Here is a 27762-nt window from a genome sequence, read left to right as displayed (position 1 = left end):
ATAATAAAAGAGTTTTAATGGAAGACATTAAGATCTTGAAACCTCATATTCCCCTGAAACTTCACATAAGTAGCTTAAAAGATTCAAGGGATATTTTTATCTTTGTATGATGTCTGACCTGAGAAGAAAAGCTTTCTGTTTGTACCAAAATAAATGCCACTGTTTATTAGGGTTAGGGTTAGGGTTAGCTATTTTTATACTATGTGAAGCATGTGGCATCAGTCAGTGTGAGATAGATAGATAGATAGATAGATAGATAGATAGATAGATAGATAGATAGATAGATAGATAGATAGATAGATAGAAGATAGTTGAAATATTTCACCCAAAACCACAAATGTTGATTTGTGCTATGGTAGCAATAGAGCAAAGTCAGGGGATCAACAAAGTGACGGGTATATCATCTGGGCAGCAGGAATACCCATACAAACATTTGTGCCAATTCATCTAATAGATGTTGAAATATTTTACAGGATAAGTGAAAACTTTGACCTGCTGGCGGCGCCACAAGAAAAGTCAGTAAACATTAGAGTTCAGGTTCTGCACACCATCAATGTCCGTTCAAAAGTTCATGGCAGTTCATGTACCGTAGTTTTTTGTTGTTTTTAACCAGTAGACAAATGTTGCCATCCCCAAAGTTATTCTGTTAGCAAGGCTAAAAATAAGGCTGTCACTTGTAGGATATGTTGCAAAAATTGAGGTTTATGTAGGATACAGTGTGTATTATCCACAGTTAATGACCATTAAAAGAATAAATAAATACATTTTGAAAAAGGAACCAGGACCTCTAAATGTGCTGGCTACAACAAAAAAGTAAATAACCTAACTTTTAAGCATTTCACCAATTATAAACTCACTGGACTGCCTTACTCACATCAATATAACCCAGACAGAAAGTGCCACCACCAGCCACTGTTTACCAGTAACAGACCTTTTTCTTCAGGGTTCGTTTAAGGGATTTTAATAGTTAGGGAAGGCCTCTTGGGGAGGGCTGGTTGGAGAAGATTACAAATACAACATGACATGATCAAAATATGTCCATGGTTCCATCTGACAGGCAGCTGTGTGTGATTCACATTAAAGCCTTGAACTCATATCCCCGTCTACAAGAATAAATATATAGAATAAAATTAGTGGGGAATCACCCTGCTTTGGAGCGTTGTTTGTGTTGAGGTTCTTTGTAGCTGCTCAGCTTTTTTTTCCCAGCTGGATTTCTGGGCTTTGTGAGGATTTTTGCACTTGTTGTCACCCTTGTGTTGATTTGTTGTTGTGGCTTTAATCTGAGTGAGCTGCTGAGAGCTTCTGATTTATTCCTCAAAGTCTCTCTGAGCTGCTGGAGGTTCAGTGTTTTGCTCGAGGGCATCTCAGCAGAGGTTGTTAATGCTCCTGTTATTGTCAGTAACATTTGCGGGTCAGCTTTAACTTCCCGTCTGTCACCTGCTACTCCTGTCACTTATTGTCGTCACCTTAAATGTCGCCTTTTTTGTGCTTTATGGTCCCTAAATTCTGATTTATTGTATGAAACAATGCTGTATTTGACTCCTTTTCGCAAGTGTGAACCTCCACAAATATAGGATTTTTATTGATGATCTTTTTAAATCTTTCTGTTAAGCTTAAGTGCCAAAATGCAGCAATGTACAATACAAGACTGTCTTCACAAGAAAAATGACACAAGAGGTCATAATGTCAGTTGCCCAAAAACATCATATAGTTATATTTGAGTGACAGATGTCAACTAGCAGCCCGGAGCAGTGGTGCAGTATAGATGACATATATATGTGTTGACAAATGTCCTCAGGGTGTAGTAGTTGTGTAATAGTTTGGGGGGGGAGGGCGTTGTTAACATAACTACGATCATTAAACTTAACCCTGTGGTTATTATTATAGCCATGACAATGAAGGTCACCTAACTTTAGGTAGTAACTTAACCCACACCGACGTATGTGGTCATTTAATTTGGAGGACATACTATATCACACTGTGAATGCACATGTCGTACCCTTGTTGTGATACTGTGTATAGGTGTCTTGCTCAGCAGTCGTAGCCAGGTTTTTAGAAATGCAGTTGTTCTGTTTTGTTTCCTTCTTTTAATTAGTCAGTCAGCTGTTCAGTGATATTTTCTGCATATTTTTTATGTAAATGCAACAGTTCTTTCAAGGACAATATGAACATCAACTACTTCTTACAAACTCAGAAGCTAAACTCTAACTCAAATTACTGTCGGAGCTTTGTCTCTTTCTCCACACTGCCAAGAGAAAGACATCTGTTGTATAAATACTGAATCCTTATTCATTTATCAGAAGCATTGTCATTAGTGTTGTGTCATTCAAATAGTCACATTTAAACATATTGCGTGTAAAAACAAGGAAACAGGCTTTGAAATACCCACCGTCTGTCACTTTTAATTGTAGAACACAACTCTTCCCAGGTTGCTTAAAGCCACAAAATTCCCAGACAAAAAGGATATTATCCCAGTGTCCTCAGTGACAGCTATGGCCCTGGTCATAGTAGGGAAAGTACAGGTGTTACTAATAACATTACCAATGGCTCCATTCTATTCAAGTGTCCCCCGTAAGCCATGAAAGTGTGACAATGAGCCAGCATGTGTGATACCAGGACCCTGAAACTGAAGCATTCAACATTCACAGGTACATACAATCCCAACTCAGGGTCCATTTACTAGCTTTTCTAAGACCTTTCAACCATATCACACATGGTCCTGATAAGGGATGCTCAATTGTCATGGAGATGGATATGTCTCTCTTTGGATGCAGCCAAGATATTTATGCATGCTGTGATTCTTTCCCATATGTCTTATTGCATCAGATGTTGGGGGCAGGCTGGAGAAACAGCCATAAAACCTCTTTAGTCCTTATACAAACAAACTCTAAAAACTCTGGACAAAAAGCCAATGCATTTCCATCACTGTAGGGTACTGGAGAAATACAATTTACTGAGCTTTGATAACTTTAGATTATTCTCAAATTTGTGTCTAGTTTATAAAATGTTAAATGGTTTGGCCCCTCCTCCACTATGTGACTTTGTGTACACTCGCTCAGTAAGTTCTATTAGATCCTCCAGAATATACTCCATACAAGATTGTACCAGACCATTTCGTGGCACTGCATTTGGGCAGTCAGCTTTCTCAGTGAAAGCCATAACTCAGTGGAATACCCTACCTGATGAAGAACTGTAGTTCTATCAATGCATTCAAGACCAGACTGAAACATGTAGTTAAGACTAATCAGCTGTGTGACCACTGAGTTTACATTATTTCTAATTGACATTGTGGGTGTATGTGATGTGCTGTGTGTAGCCTTGTATTTTGTATTTTGTACGGTGTGCTCTGTGTTTTTTTTTGGTTTTTTTGTTGTTGGTTTTTTTGCTTTTTACTGTTTGTTGTTGTGCTGTTGTTTGTTTTTTGTCTGGGACTACAGATGCAAATTAGCCTCAAGCTAACGCTGGTGCAGTGCATCTTTAATGTTTCAAACTGCACACTGTCCCGTTCAATAAATAAATAAATCAATTTCCTATGTGGACATGGAAGCTCAGTAGCAGTTTTATTTCATCCATATTCAACTCTTTGTCCATGTTGGTTTAAACCGAAGCAGGGAGGTAGATTATTGGCCTTGGAAATAGAAGTTTGACAATTGTGAAACTTAAATTTCCAACAATGAACTTTCATGGTTTTTTTTTTGTTTTTTTTTTGGGTGATAGCCAAAATGTCAAATCAATTTTATTTGCATAGTCCAGAATCACAAATCATAAATTTGCCCTTTGCAGTCTGCACAGCAAATGGCACCCTCCATCCTCAGACTCTAAATTCAGATAAGAAAAATCCTTTGTCCCAAATAAACATTAAAAAAAGGAAAATGTACAATAACCTCAAGATGTGTCCAATACAAGAAATTCACAATATTACAAGGCGTAAAACATTTTTATGTGGTGATGTGATAATAATAATAGAATGTCATAACTGAAGTTAATATAGTCTTCCTTTATTCTGGGCCTGAGGAGAGTAATGATGATTAATAAGTCTTTCCATCCATCCAACTCATCTGCTCACTTCTTGTGTTCAGACTCTCATCAAATATCCTGATCACATTCCTGCTCCCCAGACGTCGAGCCCTTTAGATTCGAATGACCTCTGTGACCTTTACTCTAGTACCTTAAATCCAGTAAAAAAACATCAGCAAAGGGTCAGACTTTAGTTTGAAATAAAATGAGAAAAGGGAAAACGCTTTAAGGGAGAAAGATGATGAAATCCTTCTTCAAAAAAAAAAAAAAAAAGAAGAGAAAAGAAAGGGATATTGTGATCCCTGTGCTGCAGCTGTAAGCTGTGATGGATTGTGGTTTTCATTGAGAGAGACGACTGAATGGAGAGAGAAAGAGAGGGAGAGAGAGAGAGAGAGAAGGTGAAAGAGGTAGTGTGTCTCTCTCTCTCTCTGTCTCACACATTTTTCTTAATCTTTCTTTCCTCCATCTCCTTCCCCTCTCCTCTCTTCCACTCACTGTTCTGCCCTTTCTCTTGCTCTCACCCCCTCTCATCCTTCTTCCTCTTCATTCCTCTGTTTTCCTCTTTCTCTCTCTTTTCCCCACCACTCCTATCTCTCTCTCTCTCTTTTTAACACACTTGCCTCTCCTCTCCATCCAGACTTCATGCTCCTTGTCTGTTTCCTATTTTCTCTCTCTCTCTGCTCCAAGGTCGAGTTAATGAATGACAGAGCGTGTCATCAATTCCCCTCTCTGCCTTTACACCTGTCATACACACACACACACACACACACACACACACACACACACACACACACACACACACACACACACACTGTGTATTGATTGGTACAGCAGCAGGAGCAGCTTTGTGCTTTCAGTCCACAGAAACCACTTTGGATTTCATTCTGCAGGTTTTTATCTTGTAGTTATGTATTAACAGCACGTTTTAGTTTAGAATGTATTTAGTTTATAATAATCTTTTGTTTTAACATTGTGTGATGACACAGTGTTTGCTGCTTGCCTGGCCAAAAACAGCTGGCACATAACCCCCTTTAAAACAACAGATTATGGTTTCTACATTTTGGTGGTGATGGGTTGATTCTGTTAACTCTGGACAGAACCAGACTGACTGTGTCCAAGCATAGTTGGGTTTTATTTGTATTTCAGTTGCAGCTCCTCGCCTGTTAACGTTTCAAAATGCAAATAAATATTACATTATAGATGAACAGAAAAATATTAGCTCAAATTTTAAGACAGTGTTTGGCACACTGGTTGTAAAACTTCTCAGGTATAAAAACATCTTGTTCTCAAAGGGACTGTAGTTATCCAGATATTTACTGTATCAAAATATCTTCAAATGACATCATAACTAAAAAGTCACTTCTCCATGAAGAAAAATGACCGCTTCTACGGAATCTGTTGCTGCCAATATTAAAATAAAATAATTAATTGATATTGAAAATTAAATGTTCAATTTGTGTGCCATAATGTATGCCAAAATTAAACAAAATAAAGCAGTTCAGGTTCAGGTCTGTTGCAAATGCATAGTGGCAGCCAAGATAAAAATGAAAATTTCAATTATTTTCAGTGTGTTCATAAGCATAACACTGCTATGGTAGTGAAACTGAATGCAAAATGAACTTTTCAGTTCAACCTGAACTAAAATATAAACTCAAACTGGGTTTTGAATATGAATTTGAATTATGTCCTGATCTTAGCTTCATTTTAAGTCAATTCCAATTTAAGTCAATCATTATGAAATGGACAATTCTAAAAATGAATGTGTAAAAGGCAAAAACTATAGATAAAAGCTACAAAACAAAGACCAAATTCTATTTCAAATTTTGAAAGTCTAGTTTGCATTTTCATTTTCAAGTTTACTTTGCACATTGTCTGCCAATTTAGAAAAGTCTGTTTCACATTCAACTTCATCATCATTATGGCTGTGTTTTGCTTACGACTGCAATGGCAATTATTTATCAGTGGGGTGTTATTTAAATTTTGGCAGCACATTTCAAAATTGAAAACTGGAATAAAAATGTTTTTAAAAAACTTTGTTAACTGAATTTTGTTGTATATCATACACACAAAAATGGAAAATGTTAATGAAAATTAACATTAGTTAAATGAGTTCATTGTACAGTAATATTGGCAGGCAGAGACTTCCATACAAAAAAGAGGAGAAACCAGCTTTTTCAACACAGATTGAATAATATCCACTTTATTTATTTGTGTTTTATATTTATATTTTCTTCCACTTTTGTTTGTATTTCAGAATCTCCCATTGGTCAAATGCGCCCCCCTCATGGCAGTGCCACTCCTCAAAAGAACAGTAACCTCCTGGTCATCATTGTGGTTTCTGTGGGAGCCGTCACCGTGGTCGTGGTCGTCATCGTGGCGCTCATCTGCACCCGGCGCTCCTCCGCCCAGCAGAGGAAGTAAGATGCTTCATTCATCTGTGTGATGGCGGTAAACAGCTGTCAGGGTAACAAGGCAGATGGTTAATGATCTGTCTTGCTTGTTGTGCTTTTTCATATAGATTAGAGTATCAAACGAGTGTTCCTACAGACTGACGCAAGGTTTTACATCCAATCAAAAAGTATCTGCTGTTACTTTACCCGAAACTGGGGTGGACCTGTCCTTTATGTCCTTTTTTCACACTTTCATCTTCTCTCTTTTTAATAATGTTCATCGGGGTTACATCATTACGTTATTTTCTAATCTTTATGAAGTTTATAATCGAGTTTGTCAAGTGTTACTTTGTATTATTTTTTAATCAAGCTCATGATATTTCAGTCAGTATTATTATAAAAACCACTTCATGAGGTTTCAGCTGTAGAACTCTCTGTGCTTGTCATCCTTATCTCTCTATCCACCTGAACCTGCCTTCTGTGTAAATTGCAGCATAAATGAGCATGTTTTTATGATGGATGTACATTTCTGTTCATGTACAGATGAGCAACAGTATTCATGCTCTCCAGGGATTTGAATGGTCGCCTAGCAACATGACTCTAAAAGCAGTCTACCCATGGTTCGGCGTGTTGTCCCCTATCTTTGTCCTCCCTACCTGTCAGCTGACTCCCGCACCTGTGTGTTTCTCGTCCTCTCCGCAGGAAGAGAGCGAGCCACAGTGCCAGTAAGAGGAAGGGCAGTCAGAAGGACCTGCGACCCCCTGACCTCTGGATCCATCACGAGGAGATGGAGATGAAGAACATGGAGAAAGCTCCCAGTGTTGCCCCGTCTGGACACGACTCACCCATCCAGTCCTGCCAGGACCTCCCCCAGGTCGCCCACAGCCAATCAGAGAGCCAGATGGGCAGCAAGAGTAGCCACTCAGGTACAGGATGGATGCTGATTCATCGTTATTCATCCACTTATCTTTCTGTCATTTCAATGCTTATCTTTACTAACTTAGTTTAATTTTCATAACTGTTAATAAAAACAAAGATTAGTTTTTCTGCTTTATGATTGATTGATTTGTTTGTTTGTTTGTTTGTTTGTTACTTTGTGTCTTTCATTAGATGCAGATTTCATATCCAGTTTCATCTCTATGTTGCCTGGCAACATCAAAATGTGAAAAAATGTGTAGAACACTGAAATTAAAAATGTCATTTGAAGTTTCAGTGTTTTACATTTGCATGCTAAATATTTAGTCTTCATTAAATTCAATTAAAATCAAGCCTGATATGTCATGAATTAAAACAAATTAAGATTATTAAGTATAAATACAGACCTAACTTACATTCTTCACAGTGGCAGTGACGGCCTGAATAAATGTCATGATAAAATTTTGGATTTGTGTTTGAACATTCGAATGTTCTGACGTTCCAGGAGCAGACGGCGACGAGGCATCCAGCAGTATCTCCACTCTGGAGCGCTCCCTGGCTGCCAGGAGGGGAACACGAGGCAAGATGATGATTCCTATGGACTCACAACCAAGCAACACACGTATGTAGCACAACTCTGTGTGTGTGTGTGTGTGTGTGTGTGTTAACTTGTTACTCACTGGTTCTCATATTTTGGAGTGTTATTTGTCATCAATTATTGATGCTATAACCATTTCAGGGACCATATTTATCAAGTGTCTTAGAGTAGATATCAGTCTAACTCACCAAAAATTCTAAGAGAAACTTATTTTTCGTCCTGTTTTTAGAACAAGGAGTAAAAACATTTGATTAACCTTCTTAACATAAGAACTGACTTCTCTCTGAGGAGTCCTGACCTGTTAGGAGATGTGCACCTACATTCTGTAGAAGGAGACGTTCATTGATCACTATGAGTATATTAAAAGACGCTGTTTGTTTTTTGACAGACTTTGTGTGGGAAACACAAAAGCTGCATTTTTTAGAAAAGAAAAAAAAACCCAGCTTTGCAACAATGATGAAATGGGTCTGTAGCAACCAACACTTTCTGCAGCAATAAATCAGACTTAGATTGTTCTTACAACTGATAATGCACATACACTAATGTCCCCCCACTCAATGTAAAGTTACAGGGGAAAAAAAGCTTCATTCATACATCATGGGGTTACTTATTCATTTAAAATGACAGAGGATGTTCATATTGTTACTATATTCTCAACACTGGGTAACATTAGAGAAAGAAAGGACACACAAAGTTAACAAGAAGTGCAGCTGGAAGGGACATTCAAGGATATTCTAGTTTTAAATAGAGAGATGTCCACAGCTCCCAGTCAGTGTAAAATGATGTGACTGGATAAAGATGACAAGGATAATTTCACACGGCAAAGATTTAAAATTGTATACACTGTATACACTTTGTCAGTGATTGCTTATTATTGGTTTCATCATGTATATTCTATTATGTATTATGCAAATTGTATAATACTATTATGAGAAAAAAGCTATTTACTTTGGCAACATATCTTTGCATAGATGAGCTAGATAGCTTATTAACCAATAAATATAAAATATTTAAGCTAGTTGAATTTGAAATGTGCTATAAGTTGCTGCTTTGAAGAACTCGAGATAACAAGGTCAATAAACTGAAGCTATTTAGTTGAATCAACAAATGTCAAAAAATCCACAACAAAACCACAGTTGTCCATGACTGAGTGACTGAGTGAGTGATGAAGTTTCACCATTGGTCAGCCAGCCGATTGTTGGAGTTTCCCCACTGGCTGTTGCTCTTTCAAAATGAATTGGTGCTAGATGATGGACGTGGAAGACAGCAGCACGACAGAGCGACTGTGTTTCCTGCTCTGAGCGCTCAGCTCCGCTGTTAAATACAGTGAAGTCAGCTAAACTCTTGTTTAAACAGACGCGTCCCAGCATCTCTCCCGTCTCCTCCTCTACCGTCCACCCAGTGTGATCGACTCTCTGGCTGACAGCGCTGTCAGCAGCCAGCGGGAGGGACGCTCTGCAGTGTGTTTGGAATTTATAAGTAACCTAATATCAGGATGCAAGCTTTTTATTTCTCTGATGTATTCACGTCACAATCGATGAACAACAGTATTAAAACTCAAGTCTTGCAGGTAACATCAGCAGGTTACGCCAGTTTAGTGCAGGTGCGCTTGATTTGAAAGTAACTGGGGTAACTGGGTGGAAATAAGCCACCTGAATTTGCATCCAAAATGCTGTCAAAACTTTCATTTACAATTTCCACCACATCCTCTATGATCATTGACTGGGAAAGAGGCAGAAAAAAAGGCACATAGGAGCAGGAACAGGGCTGCCAAGTCTCTCACACACTGACCGTGAGACTCACACAATTGACTTTTCACATGCTCTCATGCCACACGTCCATTTTATCACGCAGTGAAAAACAAATTCATAACTCATAGCATTGCGGCGCAAAAAGAGGACAGTTATTCAGAAGATCAGGGGGAAAGCCAGAAATATACACACTATCAATCTATTATAGTGTAATGTATTCCAATGCATGCTGCTCAGAGTAATCTCAGTCAGCGGCTCCTCTCCCTCTCCTCTCACACCATGTACATACAAGCAGGAGAGTGAGTTACTACGGTTACGGGGATGCTCTGTGTCTCTGTCACTCTGAAACCTTCTTGTGATTCCCAATAATAGGTTTTCAGGTTAGTTGTGAGGCCATTTCATTCATCCTAATTGTTTGTACGTTGTTGCAATTGTTAGTTTTTGAAGATGGCCTTGTGAGTATTAAGAATAGCAACTCTCAGGTTTGACATTGTTTAACCAGGTTTAATTATTTAAATCATATTGTGATGTGTTGTAAGACTGTTTCATTTATATAAATTGGCTGTCCTTGTTTGAGATTGCCTAGTAGGCTGCAACCTACTAGCATTTTATTATCAGTAGTTTCACATGTGCCTTGCTAATGTGAATTTATCACAAACATTCACATTTGCTACATTGTAATGACTGTTATGTGCTCTAAAGAGGTCCACATATCCTCAGTAAATACTGACTCCTGGACGCAGGAACAAACCCGACATCACTGAATATAATTGACATTATGCTGTGTAAGTGGTGCGGCTCTGTCGACAACCTGAGTCACGGCTCGTCCTGTCGGTGCTTGAGAGCGGCCTGTGCTGCAGTGGGGTGTCCTAGGGTGACAAGGATGGTCAGACGAGTTCATCTCTCTCTTCCTCTCTGTCTCTCTCTCTGTGAGCTAGAGATGTAAAAAGTCTTTCATGCAAAGACATAAGTTAAGTTGATGGAAGAAAAAAAACACACATACACACACACACACACACACACACACATACACACACACACACACACACACACAATGACACTCATACGCACTGAAATTACACACCAACACACAGATAATTAGCTTCTATGTTCTTGCAGACTGACTCAGAGGACAGAGGGGAGTGGGAGAAGATGAGAGAAAGGATGAGAAAGAGAAACGGATGGAGGGCAGAACGGGGGGATGGAAGAGAGAAGAAAGAGAGAGAGATGAAGTGTTGCTCTAAACCCTCATTAAGTGTCCATCTACAGTGTGTGAATGGGTTCATAAATGCGTGGGTGTGTGTGTATTTGTGTGTGTGTGTGTGTGTGTGTGCCAGCAGTGACTCTGATGAGCTTCAGTCACATATGAGTCACATATAAATCAGACGGAAATGAAAAGTTTGTCACCTTCTGTTCATGGTAGTAGCTGCTAATGTAGCCTGGAGCTGTTAGCCTCCAGCAGAGATGAGGAGCTACAGAGGTCTGCACACCTCAATTTTTTCCAACTCCACACTCTTAGATTTTTTTACTTTTCAAACTTACAGCTCACTCAAGAGACATCACGTGATTTCAAGCAGCTCCCTCTGGAGAAACAAAAGGCTTTATACAACTTTTCTCACTTATGCAGTAGTATCACCACACTTATGTTAGCACCTTCACACCACAACACCTCCTGTCACTTAAATCACACTGTGGGTGTAGTCATGGCAGTTGTAGCTGCCTGTAAAGAGATCCACCTGTCTGCATAAACTTGCTTTATTTCACCAACAGACTGATGTGGAACATCTGCAGTGACACAGCATCGCATCCACGAACTAGTTTTTAGTCAGTTTAGGAGCAGATCGTCTAATTAGTGCCTCCCCTCTCTGCGGAGTGTGTGTTTGTGTGTGTGTGAGCTGGAAGTTTAGTGTAATTACCCTGCTGCCAGTCTGTCTGTGTGTCTGTAAGGATTTGTGTCCTCCTTTCCCTCGTTTTCATTCTTGCTCTGTTGTGTTGCTGTTGTTGTTTACTGCAGTTGTAACAAACTAAAGCTGCTGCTGTGAAAGTCAACAATCTGCTTACAGCAACGTGTGGTTATTTCTGGAGAGTGTGAGTCAGCGGGTGACTGATTTTTTTTTTTTTTTTTTTGGTAAAGTGACATGCAGTCCTGTGTTTTTACATAAGTGTGTGTATGATATGTGGGTCACCCTGAGACAGGAAAGCCCTTCAGGCTTCCTACCAACACAGACCCGTCCTCTACTCTCATCTGATTTAGCTGTTTCTCTTCGTATGTGTTTTACATTTCATCACTACCTTTTTGTCAATGTTTCTTCTCCTTTATATTGATTTTTTTTTATAATAATTTTTATAATTGAATTATAATTGATTAAAGCCATTCCTGTCACACTGATGAATAACATAAAAGGGACAGTACAAAATCCATTTTTATAAAAGTGGTAGTATGTTTTTAATTAACATTATTTGTTTTAAAAAACTAAATGGAATACAGTATTATGATCATAATGATGTTTCCACTTCCTTTCAACAGAAGAATTTTTATGAGAGAACAATATATCTTCAATTCCCCATACTTCCAAAATTAAAGAAATATTTTTTTAACTCTTTTTGGAATTATGCTTAATTTGGATTTTGATGATAGTACATTTTGTATTAATAATAACTCACAAACACCTGTTTGACACTTGTGTGATAGATAACACAAATGGTTGCTCACCAAAGAAATAGTGACTAATTTTGATATTAATAGTGATAGTATATTTATTTACAGAAATATAGATATTAAAGGTTACTTGAAAGTTTTCAGCCTCTGAAAATGATATAAAGTATTTCTTTAAGTCTTTAAAAAAGCTAAAATATAAAAATGCCATAAGATAATGTAAACTGGCAGCATGTTTGTTATATAATACTCCCTTTTCTTTTCCTTTATTTAACTAATTTCCTTAGTTTAATACATTAATTATTCTTGTATTTATTTTATAGGTTACTGTTGCTTTGATTACTGCCCATATAAATATTTTATACCAATCAAGTTCCTCCATGTTCAGTCCAATCAGTGAAGCTGAAGCTACCATTCCCTTTTCTTACATGTACTACAATCACTACATATCCAATCAAAATCATCTTCTCATTCACTAGCTGTAGCGTGCCACTGACACTGGCTTCAGTTAATGTGACATTTGGGGTTCTTTCTGCCTGACTGTGATCAATATCCAGTTAACTACTCCTCCAAAAATGTTTACACAAGAGCCAAATAAACTGGTTCCTGTTTACATTTGTGATATGTTTATCCATCATGAGCAGACTTAACAGAAAGATGGAGAAACATTGAAGGATTGTAGCTGAAGCAACAGTTTGGTCAGAAAATGATCAAACTGTAGGACAAACTAGTAAATACAAACAATAGCTCTTCAATGATGGTTCTCCGTAGACTTGTTAATGTTCTTACCTGATTTTGATTTCGTTTTTGTGTTTTGATGAAAATGTATATTCATTTTAGTCAAATTTTGTTTGTAAGCTTTTCAGATTTTGGCCAGGAGACACTAGATAATTGTAGTAATTTACACAATGTTGTTGTTCTTTTAACTGAGAAGTATTAGACATCCTTATTGGTTTGGTTTTTATGGGTTTTTATTGGTCATTTCATTATTTTGTGAAATGCTTACAGTGACATCCCATCAAGCACCCAGATTTTGTAGTTGAGGTTATTGGGTGCCACATGCCATAAGCAATTGTTATAGTATGTGGCACCCATCAATGATGTCCAGTGTCAACATCAGTCTTTATCATTTGAGCCCCTGGTGCAAGAAAAACAAAACAAAAAAAACAAAAAACAGAATTGTCATGTAGTAAGGGAGGTAACAATAAGTGGTATATGCCATAAAATGTCACTATATGCGGACGACATGCTCCTTTTTATTGATCACAGTTTTCTTCCACTTTTAATTGCTTCAAAAATTCTTAGTGATTCAAATTAAATTAACCTAATAAGCATTTCTGCCTTTTAATTATGCAATTAGTAATCTAGAACTGAATTCAGAAATACCGGTCTAAGGGAATCCAGTTTAAAGAATCCTAACATAAATGACTTAATTGTCATTAAGGAAAGTTAATGAACAAATTTAAAATGATCAATAACTGACTTCATGTTTGTTGTGCAAATAACTATACCCCCAAATTACCCTGAAGAAGAGACTTTTGTGAAATGGTCAGGATAAGAACATTTTTCTGTGTATTTTTGTGGTTGATTCTTCTTACATTTTGTGATCGGTGTCTTATTGTGAAAATATATCAGGATTGTAACCTCTTGCATGTAACATGGGATTAGTTGAGTATGTGTTCATTCTAAAATTCCTGCAGGGTCTGGCTGTTTCTATCTTTGTTTCTGTCTCTTTCTCTCTATTTCAGCTTGAGGCTTCTTCACTTTTTTCATTCTGCCAGCCACGTATCTGCTCTGAAGATGACATATCTACTTTCTTTTTTTTTTTTAATCTATTTGTGTCTCCTGTCTGGGCTTCCTCTCTTTTCTGTCTCAGTTTCAGGTTGTTGTTTTTTTTTTTTAATTTTGTTTTGGTTTGTTTTTTTGTTTTTTTCAAATCAATCTCCTGCCTTAAGCTTTTATCGTTTCTTCTTTCTCTTATCTCAGTGTCTCTGCCTTTTCTTTCTGTCTTCACCTTCAGTCTCCATTTGTTTTTTAATCCTCTTTATCTTTCTTGAGTCTGTTTTTGTCATTCCATCTGATTCTAAACCTTTCTACTTCTTCTTCTTTTATTCCCTTTTTCTCTTTATTCATTCTATTTCTTAGTTTTCAGTTGAATATTTATTTTGTCATTTTCTCTTTCTCCATTTCTATCCCTGTCAAATGTATCTTTGTTTCTCTGGAAAACCAAAATTTTTTCAAATGTGTATGTCTGTCTCGTCCCCCTCTTGTCTTTGGCCCCTTTTTCTCTCTCTCACACACACACATGTATGCACAAACCTCCATTAACCTGTAGCTGCCTCACTGCACCAAAGTCATCAATATTCTCAATCAGTAACAGTATTGATTAAACTTGCTCATCTCTGGTCATCTTGCTGCTGTAATCAAACCCTGCTTCTCTTTAAATGATCACAGCACAAATACAATAAACACACACACACACACACATCTCCTAAAGCTGCTGATCACAGCCTGGCTGCGTCCAAATTTTCAATACTTTCCTATCAATACTGGTATTGATCAGGGTTTACTAGAATCAGACCTCCTGTTTCAAAACAAGAGGAAGCAGGAGGCAGATAAAAACTCTACCTGCCTCTTTATTTTTTTCTGTCATTTAGAATTTATGGAATGGAAAAACGCTGTTCATCTGCTCCATTTCAACATTTTCTTTCAGTTATACAGTTAAAATCAGCCACACTTCCAAACCAAAGGTTAGGGGTACAAGAGTGATCTGAATATTGATCTGTTTCTTGTATATGCAGATTTATAGTAACCAGGTTACAACTGTGCACACATTCCCAGATTACCTGCATAACCTGGTTTCTCTGAGTAACCAGGTTATTTAATCACATGTAAATACACTGAATGAATGTGAGACACACACTCAACTTTTGTAATCTTTATAAATTAAATAAGAATTATATTAGTCAATGTCTGATTTTAATGAAAAAAAAAATCTCATATTCTCATTTTATAATCTCAAACATATTTACTTCAAAAATATTTCATGGGCCCCCTGCAATAACAGCTCAGACCACTAGGGGTCCTGCAGTTTAGAGGCAGTTGACTCATATATTTGGTCAGAAAGGGCCACCTCTGAATGTGAAAATAAAGTATTGGAAATAAACACTGTTACTTGAAGCATTCATTCATTAATGTTTCTTTTTTAGTTTCAATTTCATTCAGTTGACATAATATTCATCATTTCATTACAGCAGGCTTCCAAGACTTTATTTCAATATGGGATGGGAAATATTTCTATAGTTGAAGCAACAATAGGCTGTAAAACAAAATGTATTTTTTTTCTCCATTAACACTTGACAAACATAGTAACAATGTAAAACACAATACTGGATGCACCTTTAGCATGACTGTATGTGTGTCAGTGTGTGTGGGTGAGTGTGTGTGTTTGTGTATGACTCTTAGGGTTGGGTGATATGAGCATTTACTGGAGACTGTGAGATGATATAGAAATGTAGCATTCAGTTTAGATTTGGACTGTTTTTAAGACCAGACCATTGTTGGAAATGTAGAAAATCCATAGTAAAGAATTTTTATATGATTTTAGCATCATGTGCCTTTTTTGGTCAAGTATTTATTTCACTGAATTAGCAAAAACATCTTCAGAACCAAACATTTTTACATAATCACAATATACAATATATTGATATTTTGATATAAAATTACTTTTTGCTGTCTCATCTGTGTCAATCTGCTTTGATTTATTGGTTTACTATTTATTATTTTCCATCTGTTACTGTGTTGTCAGTGCCATCACTGCCTGGTTCACTGACTGTTGTTTCCTCTCTTAATCAGCGGTGGTCAGTGCCATCCCGGTGCCAGCTCTGGACTCCTCTCAGTATCCTGGTATCTTACCGTCACCTTCCTGTGGCTTCACTCACAACAAGTTCAGTCTGAGACCAATGCCCTTCCCCAGCCTGACAGTGGACAGAGGATACACACCAGGTACTGCAATTCTACTACCACTAATACTTCCAAGAATACCACTGATACTACTGTAAAACAGGTTTCGCAAAGGTGAAGTCAAACACACTTCTACAACCACACCAGTACAACCAAATCAAGCTTCATGAATGTCCTAAACTACTTTCCTTTTCATATACACAGCAGGTGCTGATTAATTCAACCAAAAACTAAAATACATAGATTAGAATAGAAAGATTAGCTTATAAATTTGAAAAAAACAAATCAATTAATGTCAATAATATAATAATAATGATGATAATAATAATAATATGTCAAGTTTATATTGTTTTGGTGTAAAATATGTTTAGCAATAGAAAGAAAAAAATATTAATATATGTATCATATTTAAATAATATAATACAATGTGATTATTTTAATAATTTAAAGTGGCGGCAACAGCACTAGATATTTGTTAAATGAGCAGCTGGGTTAAGCTGCCAATTGTTTATACAGACTCCATATTCAGTGTGTGAGTGTGTGTCGCTGTTTCTGGTAATTTGATAAATTGCAGATTTGTTGGAATATGAGACACTGATCATCAAATGAAATGCAAAGGGACTTATAACAGGTTCTGCATTATTTCCTGTCTTGTCTGCCTGTGCTTTAGAGGAGCCCTGTGTTAAAGTTACATGGTGCATATTGGTGCAATCTGTGTTTAATGAAATGACCAAAAACTTGGTTCTGAGCTCTGTTTTTTTAGCATTGCTATGCACTTAATACAAAGCCACATGTGAGTAGTGACAAAGAGTCAGTCTCTCAGCTTGCAGACAAGAGTGTAATGAATGTAACACCAGACTTAAATACTCTCTTGTCAAAACCAGCTATTAGCAAGGGTGAGATAAAACACATAATTAAAGCTGCCAAAGAAAGGTAAATGGTAAGTGGACTGCACTTACATACTGATCTTCTGAAACGAACAAAGCGTTTCTCACACTCACACACTGATGGTGGCACCGGCCTGCTCATTGAGAGCAATTAAGGATTCAGTGTCTTGCTCAAGGACACTTTAACATATGCACAGCAGGAGGTGGGGATCAAACTACAAACCCTGTGCTCCACCACCTGAGCCACAGTGACACAAGTTTGTGGCATTAGCTTGACATATAAAACATGTATAACACCACATTCAGGCTACAATTAATCTTCCTGGACAGAATACAAAATACAATAAAAAAATAACCCTGTTCTTCCTCCCTATCTCAATCCCTCATGGTACTGTCCAGATTGTGAGCGCCTGGTGGAGCACAACCAAGGAGAGGACTCGGAGAAAACAATGATTAGAAATCAAAGCACACGATGAAAAGATCCTAAACAAAGCAAATGTAGCAATCAACGAAACTGGATCCAGTGTTTAGATGATAACCACCATTGTAACCATTGTTTGACAACAAAATGACAGAAGATAGTGATGAATGGTCATCACAATTACACACAAACATCACTATAATTTTGATGCCATGTTTTCATGAACTGCATACGTGCTGTGCAGGTACGGAAAGCTTGACAGACGTAGCAACAGTAACTAAGGGGGTTGTGGTTAGCAAACGGTCAACATACATAGCTAACAGCGCTCAGTTTGAATGCAACAGCAGCAGGAACACACCCAGTAGCTTATGGTATACTTGTATTAATATGATTAGGGTTGTTATTATTGTATCACTATCATATCATAACTAGTAAGCTATTGTAAATGCAACTGTTAATAATGGAAATAATACATACATGTAATAATAATTTAACCTTAACCTTTCATAAATACAGCAGGGCTTACTTACACTGCAGCATCTTAATCTTCCCTGCTCTCTCTCCACTGTTCCCTCCTCACCCTCCCTGTCGTATTTAAGCCTATTTTGCTGCAGAGTGAAATGCTAAACGACGTGGTGGGGAGCAGTAATTCAGTAATTGGCTAATTCCTGGTCGGCTTGTATCAGTGATTTAACAACAGCAGAGAGACGAGGAGACGCTTCAGAGTCATTGAATTAGCCGGCACACTGGGAGGGCTGATCACTGCTGGCAAAACACACACTTACAATAAGCTTATGGGGATGTCATCCTATAGATGACTGCAGCAGAGTTGAGCACACACCTTCTGTGACATTGAGACATGTTATTGTGGGATTGTACAGTTTTAGCACACTGTTTTTCATTCCAGTTAAACATTTGATGTTGCAAAACTTGTTTTTGGCATGAATCAGGGCAGTAAACAACAACAATAAAGCTTCCACCAGTTTTGTTTGCAATAACTTCCCTTGCATCTTTATTGTCTGCACTTGCCAATGCGGTACTAAATTCTCTTTATTATATGAATTCTCTGACGTATATTGCCTACCAACAGCAGAGGTTCTTTCCTGCTTCTTTGCTTCACTTTCAGTTTCCTGGTGTTTAATCCCAATTTATTAATCCCTGTTTATATATTATAAATATATTATGTTGGATGTAGGGAGATAAGGGAGGAAAAAGTAATTTAAAAATGACACACTGCACTGTATGTTTGTAATTTCATAATTATTTAGAATCATGAACATATAGCGTATTTAGGGTAAATCCTTTTGTTTGATTGGCTATTCCTGCCCTGAACATACAGTATATGATTTATCATGTGATCACAAATCAAGTGACTTGATAAATGTTTAAATTTGTTAAATTGGTTTTTAAGAAGGGTGAAGTTAGACAATCTTGTTGAATAAATTCTGAAATTTGAATCAATATATTTTACAATTTTGGATAAATTTTTAATCAAATTTGGCAATAAAGCGTGCTGAATATCATACAGCCTTGGGGCGGCTTGGGCTCAGCAGAGTGTGTTGTCCACTAATGGCAGCATCGGTGGTTTGATCCCCGGCTCCTTCTGTCCACATTTCAAAGTGTCCTTGAGCAAGACACTGAACCTTAATTGCTCCTGATGATCAGGCCAATATGTGAATGGATGAATGAATTGTAAAGTACTTTGTAAATAAAAGTGACTCTGGGTGGAGTCTTCTCCATAGCAACAGCTGATCCAGATTTTGCCAGATATAATACATTTATTTTGGCTTAAGCTGCACATACTGTTCACACAAGATCTGTTGTTGAGGGTAGCTCAAGGTAAGATCAGCCAATCAAAATGTAGAAAAAAAAGACATGAATAAAACAGTGTTTGCCAGTGCTATTTTCGACTCTCTGGGTTAATCTCATGTTTGTAGTCCAAACTTTGTTGAAACCCAAATAACTTAATTTTAAATTCTAGTTGAGATCCCAAAGTTTCCAAACATGTCAGGCTTAAGTTTTTAAATGATGCACAAGATATGCAGAGCATTTCAATTTGTGAAATTTTGCAGCAATATAAAACGAGGAGTGCAGGGTTTTAATATTTCACTCTGTGTAAATCTCAGTAGCTTCAATGAAGAGTTGGGATACAATCATTCACAATATACTGTATTCATAATACTGTTAGAGTGGAGGAAAATAAGAAACTAAGAAAAATAAGAAAGCAGAAGTAATAAACACTTTCATATTAACAATGGGAAAAAGACAATGTGCAACATTAAAGTTGTTGCCCATAGTGACAACCAGCACAGAATTATCACTCGACCCTGCAGTTCCACTCAACTCTATGGAGCATTTTAGCCTCTTTTAGCTCATAGTTTTGGTTTTAAACATTTACTGTTTGGTATAGTCTCACCGCCCTCTTCAGCCTGGTGTCCAGTAGCAGCAGGCAGCTGTTTTCAGTGAAAAAGCTCTGATAAACCCACTGTATGCTACCTACTCAGCTCCAAACAGCAGACAAAGTTAGCCGATGAACATAGTGGAACATTTAGCAGCTAAAGAGCCAGATATTTTTGTTCCACTGCCTCAAGTGGTCAAAAAATAATTAAGGTGCTCTTCAAAGTTTTCTTGTAAACAATCATACAATGTTGTTACATTAGGTTACATTACAAGACAATACGTTATGGTGTTTAACATCACCAACTGTCAGTCAGTGGGATAGCGTGAAACAGACGGACATCATGTAGCCCTGTTGAATTTGTTGGCATGACCAGTCCTTGAGGTAAATACCAGTTTCATTAACATCAACATAGGTCACAGCACCCTGAAACCACAATGTATAGCTTTTTCAGATATTGTTCCTCTTAGGTTTGTCTTTGTTGTTTGATTTTGTGTATGTTTGTCTTGCTTCTGTGTATTTTTTGTGGCTAGATTCAAGTCTTCTTCAATACAGCATAATGTTCATTTTGTAAATTATGGTCCCATTCAATTTAAATTTGACGATAAAGCAGGGTATGCTTTAGGGAGTGGCTACGTTGTGATTGACAAGTCGCTACCACAGCGACAACATTGCTTATGTAAGGTAACCACTGCGTATGGGCGTAGCTGCTTCTATTTCACAGTGTGTTTTCAGTTCACTTAAGTTAATTGTAACATTGTGGTTGCCTTAAAACAGTCTTGTTCATCATTTGGTTGTAATAAAAGACCCATCAGTGAGTCGGATGATCAGTTTCACCGGTTTTTTGTTTTAAGGGTTTTAGGCCTGTTTTTCGCTAGCGAAAATTTGCATTAGCATTAGCATCATCACTGTTAACCATAGATTGTAAATGCACTGTGCTAACCAAACTAGCAGCTAGCGTTATGGTCAGCTCCACCCTCTCGTCCAAATATGGTCACTCCTGGCTCCAAAAATCAAACATGGCGACAGCCAAGTCCAAGATGGCGACCGTTTAATCGCTACACTCAAGGCTTCAAAACGGCAATTCACAAACCAATGGCTGATGTCACGGTGACTATGTCCATATTTTTTACAGTCTATGGGCTAAATACACAGAGTTACCTAGGGCTGTAGCCCCACCTAGTGAAAAAGTCATGCCATGCCACTATTCACCTTATTTAAATAATTTCTCTACTTCAACATCTCTAACGAGTGTTTTTTTTAATCTCTCCACACATACATTAAAATACATTAACAGTTGTGTTTCTGTGCTTCTAGATATAAAAATGACTTCTGTTCAGCCGCTGTGACTCACCAGCAGATGCTTGCTCTTAGAAAATACATCTCTCCTCTTTTACAACCACTCAGAGAGAAAAAGTAATAGAGAAGTTATTTAACAGTGTTATTTGCAGCCTCTTATCACTGCAGGGATGAAGATGAGGTCTGTTGTCATAAATGACATGTGAAGGAGAGGAGAAGGGTGGCAGTGGGAAGGTGGACGAGAAGGTATAGATCACAGTAAGGCCAGACTGGCTATGCTCCAGGATCACAATAACGACAGTGCGCAGCAAAATTAGCAAACAGCACTGTCAGGGTTAATTTGAACACTTAATGTGTGAATATGGTTCCACACCACTGAGTGTTAATTGAGCTCTTTTTGAAGTGCTGGTATTTTTACACTGTAATAAAGTTATAATTGTCTCTTTGTGTAGTTAAAATTTAACACTCCTCAACATCAGTGTGCTTTGTCAGACTTGAACTTCACCACAGTGTCACTGTTAACTATACAGGTGTTACCTCCATATTAATATTTTAAGGTGTAAATATGGCTCTCATAATCACTTTTAAAGGACAGGTTCACAGTTTTTCAAGTCTGTCTTAAACAAAAGTCAGGTGCCCAGATGAACATTGAAATAAGTTTTTTTTTGCTCATTCCTCCCGTTCATACTGAACATTAGAAGATCCCTTCATAATTCACTTAAAATGCAAGTGATGGGGGCCAAAATCCACAGTCCTCCTTCTGTGCAAAAATGTATTTAAAAGTTTATCTGAAGCTAATATGAAGCCTCAGTGTCCAAATGAGTCAAATCAAGTAGATATCTTTCAATGTTACAGTCTTTTTAGTGGCAAAGTCCCTCTTTTTGTTACTATACTTCCACCACAGGTCAACAGGGAAACACTGTCCAAGGAAACACAAAGAGGGAATTTGATGCTAAAAAGACGGTAAATGTGGCAGATATCCACTTGATATGACTAACTCAGACTGCTGAAGCCTCATATAAGCTTCGCATCAACTTTTCAATACATTGCACAAAATGATGTGTCTCTGGTATTGAGCAAGCTCACTCACTGACATGCTTACTCCTGTCAAAATGTCTGCTGTGAAGGGGGTCTATTAACACAGTTTTGAGGTTCCTGTACCTTTAACTGCCAGTTCTGCTAACCACTTCTCTGTGGTTAGTAAAAGAGTCTGTTCATTTGAGACTCTCTTTGCTTCTTTTAACCGTGACCATCTTTCCCTTACCTTAAGCAAGTGGTTATTGATTTAACCACGGTGACAAAGATCCCTTAATCTCAATGAAGTAGTCTTTGACCTTTCCCTAACGCTAAGTTGTTTTTGTGCCTGAACCAAACCAAACTATAAAGGTGCAGTGTGTAGGATTTAGTAGCATCTAGCAGAGTGGACTTGGCAGAAATGGAACATAATATTCATAGGTATGTTTTAACTAATGCATAATCACCTGAAAATAAGACTTGTTGCAGGGTTGTTTTTTTTTACCTTAGAATGAGCCCTTTATATCTACATAGGAAGCAAGTCATCCTCCACAGAGGCCGCCATATTGCACCACCATGTTTCTACAGTAGCCCAGAACAGACAAACCAAACACTAGCTCTAGAGAGGACCTTTCGCGTTTTTTGCGAGTTCTCCTACACGCTTGGAAGAGGGGTTGGGGGGCATTCAGTTGGTTGCAATCTGCAACCTCACCACTAGATGCCACTAAATCCTACACAATGTACCTTTAACCATATAATACCAAAAAATGTTTTTTAAGATGCTGATTTTTTATTCACACTTTTCCACGATGAGTTGAGGTGACAAAGAACATTTTCTGCGATCACTCAGGAGCTTGTCATTTTGCTGCCAAACATTATAGGTCTGATTTAATGTTTCTCTCTCCTCTCTGAGCTTTCTAAAAGCTTTCACCTCTTCTTGTTCAGTCTCTTTCTCTTCCCTGTTCCCTCAGTCTTCAAGCGGCTCTCACGTTCTGTCTCTCACCTGTAACTCATTTATTCATCTCGTCTCGCCTGGTTAATGAACACACGGCGACTCTACATGTAATTACTGGCCGTCTTCTCTCTCCCATGTTCTCTCTGATCAGACTGACTGTACCGCTACATGAGGGTTTCATCTCTCATGTCACATCAGAGCCATGTTTCTGCACAGTCGGGAGATTGTTTTTACTCTTCTCTTGTATCTCTGGCAAGTTAAATAGGATTTCTCTCAGCTGGTACAAATTCAGCCAACACAGACATACCAGCGAAAAACTTCAATGACAAAAAAGAACAAAACTGCAAACGTGGCAGGGTTTCCTTTATGCATTAAGAGATCAGTGTTTTAAATTAAGTTATTAGATTATACAGTTGAGTTTTGCTCTTTTTTTCTCTCTTTTTTTTTTGCTTTCATTGAAGAAAATGCACAGCTAAAAGACTGTAGACGAACATGGCCAATGCATGCATGTACAATATGTATATATATTTCTGTCTATGTATGGTGGTGTTCTGAAGGACTAAAGTCTATGAAACATACAGTAGACATCCATGCAGACTATATACAGCAACATTCCTGAGTGAAATACGTTTTCAGCTCTGTGTCTCTCCTGCGGCAACAGTAAATTACACAATGGTGGCAAATTGTCTCAGAATATTGCTGCCAACATCAAAGCAAAAACAGTCTATGAAAAAACACTGAAGCTCTTTAGGATTTTGGTGTAAAATATTCACACGTTTGAAGTTGTTTTCATGTATTTTATGTTTTTTTTCTGTCTTTTCTCCAAATGAGTGTTCACTCTGTACAAATGTCAGCGTCATTCAGACTAAATGGATGCTTTGTCCTTTCCTCTCTTCATCCCTCATTCTTTCAAACCCTTCCCTAACTTCTCTCATCTCTTTTCATCCTCCCACTAATTCTCTTCACCTTCTTTCCTCTGTCCGAACTCCCTTCATCTCTTCCTCAGCGATGCCCTCAGACACCTCCACCAATCCTCTCCTCCAGCAGCAGCCTCCACCACAACAGGCCCCTCCCCTCCTCCCTGGCTCCTCTGCGCCTCCTGGAGACCATGTTCCAGGGGTTGGCCCGGTCCCCGGGGCCCCTGCTGCCACCGCCTCTGCTGAGGAAGCTCAGGCCGCTAGCAGTCGGACCATCCCAACGGCCTGCGTGCGGCCCACCCATCCGCTACGAAGCTTCACCAACCCGCTGCTGCCACCACCCATGGGGACCATCGACCCTAAGGTGTACACCTCCATGATGCCACAGTCCAGTGAGTACAGCTGTTTTTCTGGTGTCACATGACTCATTGTTTCACAAGATAAGGACATGCCCAGGTTTTGTTCTGTTTCTACAAGTGAACTAAAGTGACAAAGTTGATATTGTTATGTTTCCTTATATATCACCCAATTACAAAGCATGGGTTGCATTCAAAACATTATGCGTCAGTTTGAAATGTTCTTCAGACGTGTTTCATCCTCTTATGTGTCAATATGTCAGTGGCAAAGTTCTGACGTGATGTTACATGACATAACATTACATGAGCTGATGCGATGAGACAAAACATGACATGTAACATAACATTATGTGATGTGATTTGAAATAACGTGAACCAATATCGCAGTGCTGAAACCGTGAGGTCACCTGATATAACGACACATGACGTGACAGAACATGTCATTGCAGTGGCTGTGTCAAAAATGAAAACCAGTATTTCAGAAATTGTGACATGATGTAATATAAAATAACAAATCATGACTTGATATTATGTGACATGACATCACATGATGGGACCAGAAGTCAGAGCTGAAGTGCATTCAGCTGCAGTTCCTCTAATGTATAGATGCTATTGGAAGAAAAGTCTGACTATTGAAGTGAATGGGAAAAGTCTCACCCCCAACTTCTCTCTACATATACAAAGTCAATACAGTTTTACACAAGACCAGCTCTCTGTGACCTTTAATAGAATTGGGACTGATATATAATGTGTATTCTTAATGAAGACAATCAATCTAATGATTGGATGATTACAATAATGAAACAGGATGCAGTAAGTGAATTCCTGCCAATTCATGTACTTTTACTGTTAACCATCTTCCACTGAAATGTCCTTCCAAGTAGTAAACATGTCCCAATTCTGGATTGAAATTTTTTTTTGTTATTTTTCTTTCAGTGCTCAATCCATGAAACACTAAGAGTCTGGCCTCATTCCTGCAGCCAAAGCGAAAAAAAAAAGAAGAGAAGTGAGGTTCATCTCACATGATGATGAAAACATTATTTTTTGCAAACTTCCCAGCTGGTTCCGCTCTCTGTAGCTGCTTCTGAAGCTCCAGTTTGGTGTTGATTATTTTGTCAGATTCCAGTGATTCTTTCTTTCTTTCTCTCTCTGCTGAACGGCTACACTTTGTTTAATATTTTATTTAGGGAAGTTAAATGTATTAGCCTCAGGCTGCTACACTCTGTGTGTGTGTGTGTGTGTGTGTGTGTGTGTGTGTGTGTGTGTGTGTGTGTGTGTGTGTGTACTGTAAACTATAACCGGCCTTGGCATCAGTCAGATGGTTGGATTTGATCTGGACTGACCTCCCTCGTGTTTCTGTATATGCCCCCCTCCCCCCGTCATCCCTTGGAGCAGCTATATTGTATTTGTCAAATGAAAATCAGACTCTCCTCAGTTGTCTCGACAAATATTGGATGGATTACGATGAATACAGATATTATGGTCACTAATTTGTTTGTTTTGTCTGTATACTTCTATAAAAACATAAATGACTATCCACTACTGCAGGAATGAACACCATTCCTTCAACAGATGCTCCCTCTTTCCCTCTCTCTCTCTTTGTTTCTTTCTTTATACTTTTACATCCCTCCCTCCCTCTCCTTTTTTTTTTTTTTAGATCTTTCTATCTCTCTTTCCTCCCCCTCTGCATCTCATTCTGTCATTTTGTCTGATTGCCTGCAGCACTGTGAACAGAAAACAAAATACTCACCTACAGTACATATGATCCCCGAACAGTGTGTGTGTGTGTGTGTGTGTGTGTGTGTGTGTGTGTGTGTGTGTGTGTGTGTGTGTGTGTGTGTGTAGTTCCATTATGGTTCTGTTTACACGCCCAGGTGGCCTCAGATTAACATTGATTTTCGGCTCCTGGAAAGCTTTCGCTCAGAAATAGCGAGCCTGCGGCAACGCTCGGCTCAACTCCCAGAGACCCCCCACTCACCTTTTGACCACCCCACCCCACCCCCCTTTCCCCAACACAGAGTCTCTGAGCCTCCAAGGCTCCAAGGCCCACCCTCCCCCCTCCTACCCCCTCCTCCCCCCGTCTCTCTATCAAGGAAGAAAAAAAAAACACACTTGTGAGCGATGGCATATATTGCTCATTGTTAGTCTTGTTTGAGTGTTTATCCGGGTCTCAATGATTCCCGTTGTGAAAAGAATAAGATGTTCTCATGGCTTAATTGGATTGTTGTGAGGAGAGTGAAAGAGAGACAGAGAGAAAGAGAGAGAGAGAGAGAGACCTGGGCAGACTGAAGGTATACAGAGTTTGTAAGCTGGATTGAAAGCTGTACAGCAGCCAGGTCAACCAGTTCATCTTCTCATTTATGTGAAATGTTGGAGTGAAACAGTCCAACAAGGAAAGCTGAAGTAAACTGAAATATTTGGGTTCTGCTCCAGAAGTGTCTGGATTATGTTTTTATTTTAACAAGGACATAACAAGGAAACATTCTTATCTGATGAATGTTCACTGTCAACATATTTCAGTAGTTTTTCTACAGTATTGAGCTCCTGGGGTTCAGGAAAAAAAATATTGAAAAGCACAAGATGGTACATATCGACTTTTTCAATATTTAACCAGAACTACCATTCATAACATTCTCAATCAGTCAACTCACATGGAATTATGTGAATGTAGAAAATATATCTATGTTTTTATTTCATTATCCCCTACAAGGACACATCAAGCTTACAACAGCTGGGAGTGGAGAGTGATGATGGGATGGAGATGGAGCTTTTGAAATGTCCAACATGTCTTCCGATAAACAATAAAATACACTGTCGGTCCATGCACCGCAGGACAACACAGACAAGCATTTCTCTGATCTGACGCCCCTTTTGGCAGTGAAGGGGCAATGCAATGGTTAAGGTCTGGTTGGTTTAGGAAAAGATCATGGTTTGGGCCTTCATCATCATGGTTACAATAATAAACACATAGTTAAGGTTAGGAGACGATCATGGTCATGGTTTTTAAAAAAAAACAGCACTGATTTCCAATTGGAAATGTGAAACTCAACAAGCGGGAAACAAACAGCAATCTCCTGTGTCAAGACTGTAGTTTTGTCGATCCACCCATCCACCCCAACCTCCTCCTTACATGGATTTTGTTGCTATATAATAATGTCTCCTGATTTCCTCCTTTGCTCCCATCATAATAACAACAGCTGCTAGAGGAGGCTGTCTCTCAAACAT

At 38.3% G+C, this 27762-nt stretch overlaps 1 protein-coding gene across 1 annotated transcript in view; it reads left to right on the top strand.

Moving 5' to 3' along the window:
- Nucleotides 1-27762, top strand: part of dcc (DCC netrin 1 receptor) — a 193189-nt gene that overhangs the window by 133050 nt on the left and 32377 nt on the right. Inside the window, exons 23-27 of the mRNA XM_067575272.1 lie at nt 6272-6434; nt 7110-7333; nt 7828-7944; nt 16183-16332; nt 24271-24573. Coding sequence (XP_067431373.1) covers nt 6272-6434; nt 7110-7333; nt 7828-7944; nt 16183-16332; nt 24271-24573 — 957 coding nt within the window. The remainder of the gene's footprint in view (nt 1-6271; nt 6435-7109; nt 7334-7827; nt 7945-16182; nt 16333-24270; nt 24574-27762) is intronic.

The sequence above is a fragment of the Thunnus thynnus genome, chromosome 19, assembly GCF_963924715.1.
Source record: "Thunnus thynnus chromosome 19, fThuThy2.1, whole genome shotgun sequence".
NCBI classification, from domain to species: Eukaryota; Metazoa; Chordata; class Actinopteri; order Scombriformes; family Scombridae; genus Thunnus; species Thunnus thynnus.
Note: the sequence above shows the minus strand (reverse complement) of the source record. Positions and strands in the feature narration are given on the sequence as shown.